At 39.5% G+C, this 9,581-nt stretch overlaps 1 protein-coding gene across 1 annotated transcript; it reads right to left on the reverse strand.

Annotated features, from left to right (window-relative positions):
* Window positions 1-1,115: 1,115 nt before the first annotated feature.
* NEUROD4 (neuronal differentiation 4) lies at window positions 1,116-2,096 on the reverse strand. Its single transcript, XM_007442432.1, has one exon. The coding sequence runs from the start codon at window positions 2,094-2,096 to the stop codon at window positions 1,116-1,118; it is 981 nt and encodes a 326-aa protein (XP_007442494.1).
* Between the last annotated feature and the right edge of the window lie 7,485 nt (window positions 2,097-9,581).

Genomic DNA, 9,581 nt, shown 5'->3' on the forward strand with positions numbered 1-9,581 from the left:
CAACTGATGCAACTTGTATCAGCTAATCTTCCAATGGGTGTAAGATCTACATGTGCACTGATTGATAGTTGCTTAGCAGACACATTAATATTAACATGTAAAGTCTACAGAATATGACCATCTAAGGGATTTCTCCTCCTGTTATGAACCTATCAGGCAATTGAGATCTGTAGCCCATTTGAAGATGTGTTTATTCTTGGGGGCCTCTCACCTATGCAAGAAAGACCTTTTCTGCATTTCTCCCTCTTTTTCTATTTTCTATTCCTGCAGTTTGTTTGTGTGTTTGTATGTTTGTGTGTGTGTGTGTATGTGTGAACTCAGCAGGAAAAATGATATTTTTGGAGACTTTTTTTTTTTGCCTAATATATGCATTTTTGGCCAGCAGTTAGCTGTATACAATGCATTTTGTACATTATTCTTCAATAACCTGTAAAGTTGTCCATATTTTTAATTGCAGAACTGCACTGCAAAATTCAGGTTCAAATACTGAAGGATAACTGTATTTAAAGGTGCATATTGATTTGGGAAGGGTGAATTAGCTATTAACCTGTAGACAAATAAATTCTTGCCTCGTGTGAGTCGTTAGATTTTGTTCTTCCCTCCATCTATCAGGCGAACATTCCATTTTTTATTCTAAAATGCAACGTGCACTAAAATATATTTCTATATTCATCTTTCCTCTTCTTTATTTTAAAGGTCACAGTTCTAAAGGAATGGCTTTAATTGGGTTGGGAGATGAGTTGGTGACATCACAGGCAGTAGCCAATCAGCATGATCTACTGCCCATGTTTGCTGCAGAGACATTTGTGTTTGTGTTCAGTTTGATTCTAAAGTTCACAGTATTTTAAGAATGTTATACCTGCCTTCAAATGAAGTAGCAAAGCATGAAGGAATCATTGTGATGATAGACTTAAAGGCCCATAAATTAGAGCTACTAAAATAAGTTTAAGTTCACAGGAATGGGGACATGCTTTGATTCCTTTTTCTTCCCCAAAGGGCTTCCCATGAAATCAGGTGGGAATATAATCCTTCATAGTTGGAATAAGTAAAATTCCTTCTTTTATTGTACTGATGCTACCAATATGTCAATCTCTCTGCAAATCCTTTTTCTTGGCTTATTCACCAAATATTGCACTGAGCTGTGCTCCAACCACATGGTGGGAATAAGAATCATAGGTCACATCTAATGGTAGGTCATACTTGGGCACTGTGGTTGAGAAATGGGAGGTGTGCCCATGAGCACTGCCCAGGCTAACAGACGGATAGTGGGCCATAAAGCTGTATGATTTTTCTAGATCTGGAGATCCATCTTGCTTTAGGGAAAAATTCCCACTGATGCTCAGAGGAGGTGTCAAGGGACCTTCATATGCTGGAGATGTACAGTCTGGGTGGTGATTGCCAAAGGAAGTCTCTACCAGGGTTTTGAAAGAGGGAGGCTTTAAATGTACAAGGTGTGTCTCCATGCTTCCATACGGTGGACTGGGCAATCCTGGAAGAAAACCATGACTGGACACAGCTGAGTCAGAAACAGGGACTTTCTCCTCATGCTTCTCCAGGAACAGGGATTGTGGTCCTAGCTGGAGACAACCAGCAACCAGATTGCTGGTTGGTTGGGACAGACCTTTACACAGCATCTCCACAAAACCTTTCCCTTCTGGAGTCTGCCCACTTTCCAGAACCTCTGACAAAGCCCAAATGTAGTTCCTGGCTAGCCTCAGTGTCTCAATTTTGGACAGCTTCTGGGTTTTAGAATAGCAGGGCATGACCCGCCTCAGGTTATCCAGAGCATCATTAAGTCCATGCATCCGTGTTCGTTCCCGGGCATTAGCTTTCACTCGGCGGGCCCTGAATCGCTCCAGCCTTGCTTTGGTCATCTTCTTCTTTTTTGGCCCCCTTCTCTTGGGCTTCCCATTATCTTCTTCTTCTTCATCCTCAACACTCTCATTCTCATCATTAATGCCAGAAAGAATCTCATAGGTGGCTTGCCGGCTGTCTTTGTCCTTCGTTTCATTTTGGGTACTCAAGGCTTCATCGATCCAGGATTGAGAAGATATGAGTTCAGCCATCTCTTTGGGCTTGGGGTAGAGTTTGGCCATCCCTTTACCCTGAAATAACAACCATACAATCCATATCAATTCCATGGGACTCAAGTCTAAAATCTTACAGAAATATAATAGGAAGTATAAAGATTATTCTTTGTTATACCATGTTTAGTACATTATATAACTCACCCTTGACCTAAGCAGGGCTTTATTTTGAAGACAGGTCCCTTCCCCAAAATTACAGTTCATAGAATAACAGGTTCAGCCATAACCAAAGGCCTGCATAACTTAGCAATCCACAAGCCAAATGTAGCCCAGCAGCTACATGTTGTTGCTTGAAAATGCAATGACTCTCTTTTTTTGCATTTTCTAGCAGCAATAGTTGCAGAACGATGACTGTTGTCTGGTGGGCTACTGAAGATGGGGAGGTGAAGCATTGTTTAAATCCTGGGAAACAAGATAATATTCAGAAGTGACTCAGGCAAATGCCTTCCTAATTCACTAGAGTGTAAGAAGGAAGGGAAGTACAGCACAATCAGAATTGCAAGATTCTGTTATTATAGCCAATCTCAATAAAGTGTAGCTCTGGTCTTCCTGTGGAGTTCTTTTTCTGATCTGGTCTTCCTAGTGGGGCTGACAGGCACTATGTCCATGTTTGGCTTGGGGATCACAAGCGATTCTGTGATCAAGTCTTTCCTTTAGACATGGGAACATAGGGAACTGTCTTCTACTAAAGCCAAATAGTAGTCTATCTGTCATTGTATTTTTAGCAATGCCTGGCAATGATTTCTCTGGGTTTGAGGCAGATGTTTCGCCTTCCCTACTTTTGGCTGAGAGACTGAATCTGCAACCTTACGCATGTAGAGCATATTCTCTTTCATGAGCAATCCTTGCAAGAAGATGAAATTCTCATTAATTGCCTATAATCTGACCTTCATTCCTGGAAAGGGAAATCCACAGCCAAGCTAACATCTAAGCTGCCATTTAACTATGCTTAATATAAAAATAACAGAATAGAAATAATTGGGCTTCCCCTTTTTTAGAAATGCTTTTAAACTGATGTTTTATGTATTTATATATATTTATGTTTTTAATGTTCAGTATGACTCGCCCAGAGTTCCCCCATTGGGGGGAGATGGGCGGGTGAGAAATTTAATAAATAAATAAATGAATAAATAAATAAATAAATAAATAAATAAATAAATAAATAAATAAATAAATAAATAAAATGTAGGATTTCCAAGGATTTCACATCACTTCAATAAATGGGGGTAGGATAGAATTGCATTGATAACTAAGTTATGATGAAATTTTATCTGAAATAAAAGTAGAGGTAAGAAAGGAGAAGGATATTCTTTTGGAAAATTATATATAAACATTTTGAGAGAGATTTATAGGAAAATCTAACAAAACAGACACACCAAATGAGATGTTTCAGCTAAAATTAGTCATGACTAAGGTATTAGATAATTAAAGCCAATTGAATAAATTAAGTTGGATTTATGTGAATTCCATAGTTTTCAGGGAACAGAGTATTGCTGGAGCAGTGCTCGGTGAGAAACAATTGGATGGTCACAAGTAGGTATAAATATATCATCCTTTTGTTTGACAGAAAAAGAACTGCACGTTTCAATTGCAAAATTGATATTTTGCATTTTATATTAACAAATGGGTTCTTCAGCAAAATTCAGTCATACAGAGTGTTTTTAAGAGTCTGATTAAAGCAATGCCTTTTCTCACAATATCCCATTGCAATTTCCCCCTAACCTTGACTAAACATCCATGCCTTCTGATATGTTTAGTCCTCACTGAGTTGTTGTTTCTACTCTTATTTTTTTCTTTTTTTACTTTTTGCAAATCTTGGGGTTCTCTTAAGCCTATTGATGCCTTCCTCTTGAGTATGAATAGCATCTTTTGGCTACCTAAGCATTTATATCTAGAAAATGGAGTTGCAGTTATTTAGTATACGTAGGACTTGGAGAAAATTGGGCATTTTAGTGAACCCTTCACTTCAGTTTTTCTGTAATCTTTGCAGATCAGCTTTTAAAACCTGTAAATGGGCTGCTTCTAAGTTTCAAACTATAATCACATTTCAATCTCTATGGAGATAAAAGAAATGGCTAGAAATGCTGAGCTGGCCCATGATTTGATGCATGTTCCTTGAAAACCTGAGCGCCTTTCCTGGTAACCTCATTTACCTTTGATGAATAATGATTGCTACAGTAACTATATGGAGGTAGAGGGGAGGAAGCAGCCCAGGTTTCATGATAATCAACTTCTTGTCAGCTTGATGTACTCATTTAATAAAGCTTAAGGTATAAGCAGCTTTGTTGAAAATGTGCCACCCATCTAATCGGTCGATTGGTCATCGCCACATCCAATATAGCAAATCCCACTTTTAATATGCCTGATGGGACTTGTATAATAGATTAGAGAGAGAATTATTATACAACTGGTACCAAGCAGATCCTAATTATGTATTAGTTAAACATCCTGAAAGAAGGCAATGGTAAACCACTTCTGTATTGTTGCCAAGAAAACTCCATGGATGCAGTTAACAGAGCTCGAGTGAGTCTTTACCTTTTAAAGTAATCAGAATGTAATAACTGAGCCCTACCTTAAAATACACACGGGACCAGATACCATAAATCTACCCAACCTGTGGCAAAAGGACAGTCTGCTCCCTCTCAGTAAGTGGGAGGATTGTTGGAGAGAAAAAAACCAGATTCAAATCACTGGATGATCACAGACTATTTAAGCCACCTCACCTGGTTTTCACTGAGGATCAAATGGGATAAAGGGGTTATTCATTTCAGTTTCTTAGATGAAATAATGGATAAAAGCACAAATACATTTGACTGCTATCTTACCTGTTTTAATGAAAGCAGTGTCCTTGGATCAGGCTAAGGGGCTGCTTACTTCAACTGATGCTTTAAAGGTATGGGATAAACAGAGTCTTCTACAGTAAGCCTGCAGAATGTCTGATCTAGCAATCCAAATACTCAATAAACCTCTGGGACTACCAGGAGGGCTGTAAAACACCTGGACATTGCCTATGTGCTTGGGGTATCTGCCGTTATACAAGTTATACAACTCTGCTGACTGTGCAGAGCATGGCAACAGATCATGTTTGACCAGAGTTTAGATTCACTTCCAGAAACTTGTGCCAGGGCTATAAAACAGTATCCTAAAAGATCTAGATCTTTCATATCAGACCAAGAGGGGCAATGTGGTAAAATGGTGAAGTTGTTGATCTAGAACTAAGAGATTTCAAGTCCTCCTTCACCCAAAGAAGCTTACCGAGTGACTTTGGCCCAGTTACTCTCTCCCAGCCCAATGTATTTCACAGGATTGTTATGGAGATAAAATGAAGGGAGACCCTCGATGCAATCTGACACATTGAGGTGTCCTCGTATCACTTTGGGAACTTTCTCCAGCACTTCCAATACCTCTTGGAAGCTCTACAGGAGGTTTCTATGCGTGTCCAGCAAATGGAAGGGCTAGAGGAGGTCCCAGAAGGATGTCAGTTTGGCAATACAACTCTTTTGAGGTTAGTTGAGCTATGTTGCTTTGCAAAACAATTCAGAGGGATGCTTTACATGAAGTATTGGCAAAGGGAAGCACCTCTCTGAAGCTTCATATAGACTTATTTTTTAGCATTTATTTTTTATGACAGGGCTTCATTTATTCTTTTACCATCCTGCTTTTTGAGGGCATTTTATTTCTGTTCATTGCCTTGTGATTAATGGGATGGTAGGCTGAATTAACTGGATCTCCCTGCACATCCACTTTAATTTGGTGCAATCCTATCATTTCCACATAATGATTGGATTCTGTTTTGACTAAAGGCTTTCGATAAATCTGTGGTGGAGGGTACCATTCAAATTCATTATGAGAAGAAGGACAGAGCAGAATCTTAGCTTTCCTGGACTTGAGTATCGCTGCCGATTTATATACAACAGTGACCATTGTCATCTATCTCAACATGATGTTCTTGGTTATGTATCACCAAAAAGACATTATTAAGCAAGAAAACCTGCTTTTTGGAACCTGATGCCCTGCATGTATATGCCAACTAGAACTCCCCAAATTCCAAGATATTACTCAGCACATCTGGAGAGAGCCACATAAAGGAAGACTGGAGGAAAAAATCACTGCTTTCCTTTATCACTATGAGCTAAGGAAAATCCTCAGATTCAATGTTTTGTTGGAAAAAGCAGCAGCTCTGAAATAAATTCTCCTTTTCTGTCTCAAACTTCTTCTCAGATTGTTCCCTTCTCTCCCAGCGTTGTGGTGCTGGTACTGAGGAGTTGGGACCCAGAAAAATCCTGTGTAAGTATGACAGAGAGCTATGGTGGGAAATCAGCTAGTACTTCCATTGCGTGAGGATGGAAATTAAAGGAATAATTTTTTTAAAAAGCAATTGTAAGTGGCATATACCTTACAAAATCCCTGATCTGTGGACTCAGTGGCCAATATGCTTCTGTGGATGTTTTGCATATGTGTGGGTTGACAACCTGTAACAAACAACTTTGTGTGTTGCATGACAAATTTATATCATATTTAGCAAGTCTGGTAGTCAGCATGCAACAGCATTTATTTGACAGCATTAACTGCCTTGCTAACTTTAATATCTTGAGGAGTTTCTAAGGGGATACATTGATAATGCTGAGCAGCTAATAGGAACAATGAGATTATGATACAATTATGATTAATTCAATCCTCCCACTTCTGTAAATCATTTCTATAAACTTCATATCTCTCTCTTACCTTATTTAAAATTTCAGCAGATGTCTTCTCTGAATAGGAGGTTCTGCATGTAATTTGGTTCAGATTTTCAGGAGGCCCAAGGCCATCATTCTTGTTCTTACTTTAAAGCTTTTAAATCTGGAAAGGCATCAGCTTCCAGATTATGAAGCATAACTTTAGCGTAGTTAAGAACTGAACTAAAGGCTGAGAAAAGGAAGACATCTATGCCATGACTAATGTTACGTCTTCTGAAGTGACCAAATCATACACACTTAAAACGTTCAAGCTAATTCTTCATTGTGAAAGTTTCTAAAGGAAGAGGAATAGTTGCCATTCGAAAGTGTGAGGTCCCTCCTGCAAATCTCTTAATCAGCAGTGAAACAATGGGTTCCCCTTTCAAAGTCTTTGAAGAAGACTTTTTTTTTTCACAGTTCAATATGAAATAGTGACAAGTGTTTAGAGTTTTTGTTAGGTATATCTTCTGTCTATCCTCAAGTAGCTCATGGCAGGATATATACGATTCCCTCCTCCAACTCTATTCCCATAATCATCCTGCGTGATAGTGACTGGCCCAAAATCATCCAATGAGCTTCCATGGCTGTGTGAATGTGAACATGGATCTCCCTGATCCTGGTCTAATAACTTATTTATTAGACTAATTGGCTTAGAGAGGCATGATTAACTAGAATTCCCCATGAGTCGAAGATGTTATCCTTATTCCATTTAGATAATTGGCCAATAGCTTAGGGATGTTTCCACAATTAGTTATGTGATCCCTGATTGACTGAGATCACATGAGAAAGATTTTTTAAAATGACAGAATGTCATGGTGTATAATGTTATTTATTTGAATGGCTCCCCATCTCATTTTTGTGACTCTGGGCAGCTAACAGCAATTAAAAAATACAACCTAACAACAGCATAAAAATAAATACATAACTGGCATAACTGGCAGCTGGGATAAAACTATAAACAAATATCAAAATCCAACATCAACATAACCATCTCACAGACTCTGCCATACATTTTGACCCCCATGACCTTCAACACCTTACAAAAAGCCAACTGGATTCTGGTTAATCTGATCTCCAAGGGGATCGTGTTCCAAAGAGCAGCACCACAACAGAAAAGGCTTTTTTCCAGGGTTCCATCAGATGACACTCTCTAATGGACAGGACCCGTAGCATGCCTCACCAACTGGATGTAATGGCATTGGTAGATACAAATGGGACAAAGTGGTTCCTCAAATAACCTGGCCCCATACCACAAAGGGCTTTTTAGATATCCACCAGCTCTTTGATTTGAACCCAGAAACATACTGGCAACCAATGCAGCTCATGAAACAGATATGTAATATGCATTGATCAAGGAGGGATTGCCTGCAGTCCTCCATTCTGAACCAGCTGCAGCTTCTGGATGCTCTTCAAGGGCAGTCCCTTGTAAAACACATTGCAGTACTCCATTCAGGAGGTGAGTAAGGCATGAGTAACAGTGAACAGGCAAAATTGGCACACAACACAAATCTGTGCAAAAGCCTTCCTGGCCACATCTGCCACCTGTTTCTTGAACAGGAGCCATTAGTCCAGGAGGACCTCCAAATTGTGTACTGATTCTTTTTAGGGTAGTGCAGCCCCATGCAGAACCAAAAATGGAAAGGCCCTGGAACCTGGAGGCCCTGGAACCTTGAACCACTCAATCTTGCTAGGCTGAAGTCTGTTCTTCCCCATTAAACCCCCCATAGCCTCCAGACACTGAGATAGACCCTCCACAGCATCACTTGGGCAGCTAGGGGTGGAGATGTAAAGAATAGAATAGAATAGAATAGAATAGAATAGAATAGAATAGAATAGAATAGAATAGAATAGAATAGAATAGAATAGAATAGAATAGAATAGAATAGAATAGAATAGAAATCTTTATTGTCATTGTACAACTTGTACAACGAAATTAATGCCACCCCAGTGCAGCTTTAAAAATATAAAAACCATAAAACACATAAAACACATAACACACATAAAACACATATAACACAACCTTCACATTCCATATTGCACAACCCCTGATGCTGCATTAATACTGCACTATACGATAGAATTCAGTATAGTTGCACCTCTAAGATAGAAGCTATTCTTCAGCCTATTGGTCCTTGTTTTCATTATCTTGTACCGTCTGCCAGATGGTAATAGTTCAAAAAAAGAATGTCCCGGGTGGGATGGATCCTTAAGAATATTTTGAGCCTTCTTAAGGCAGCGGGAACTATAAAGTTCTTCCAAAGGGGAAAGGGCAACCAATGATCCTCTGGGCAGTGGTGGTAACCCTCTGGAGCGTTTTCCTATCTGTCACTGTGCAGTTAGCAAACCATACACAGGTGCAGTAGGTTAAAATGCTCTCAGTGGTACAGCGGCAGAAAGTCACCAGCAGTTTTTCATTCAGTTGGTGTTTCCTGAGAAGTCTCAGGTAGTATAATCTCTGCTGGGCCCTCTTAACCAAGGCTGCAATATGAGCGCTCCAGGTCAAGTCCTCCTTTATAATAACACCCAGAAACTTAAAACTGGCCACCCGCTCCACTCGGTCTCCATTAATAACCAGAGGCTGGACATCTAATCTATTCCTCCTATAGTCCACTATAAGCTCCTTGTATCATCAGTGTATTGATGGTTCCTCACTCCATGCTGTTGGATGATCTCACCCAGTGAAATCATGTAGATGTTAAGCAGGAGTGGAGAAAGTGTTGAGCCTTGTGGAACCCTGCAAACAGGTGCTGTGAGTTAGATCTCTCCCCACATCAAC

This window comes from Python bivittatus, unplaced genomic scaffold (assembly GCF_059951505.1).
Source record: "Python bivittatus isolate LINGU-HERP-01145 unplaced genomic scaffold, Pbiv_v1 ctg000220_np1212, whole genome shotgun sequence".
Lineage (NCBI taxonomy): Eukaryota > Metazoa > Chordata > Lepidosauria > Squamata > Pythonidae > Python > Python bivittatus.

Coding starts and splice junctions, on each gene's coding strand:
- NEUROD4 (XM_007442432.1), bottom strand. CDS start 2,096: ATGGCCAAACTCTACCCCAAGCCCAAAGAGATGGCTGAACTCATATCT.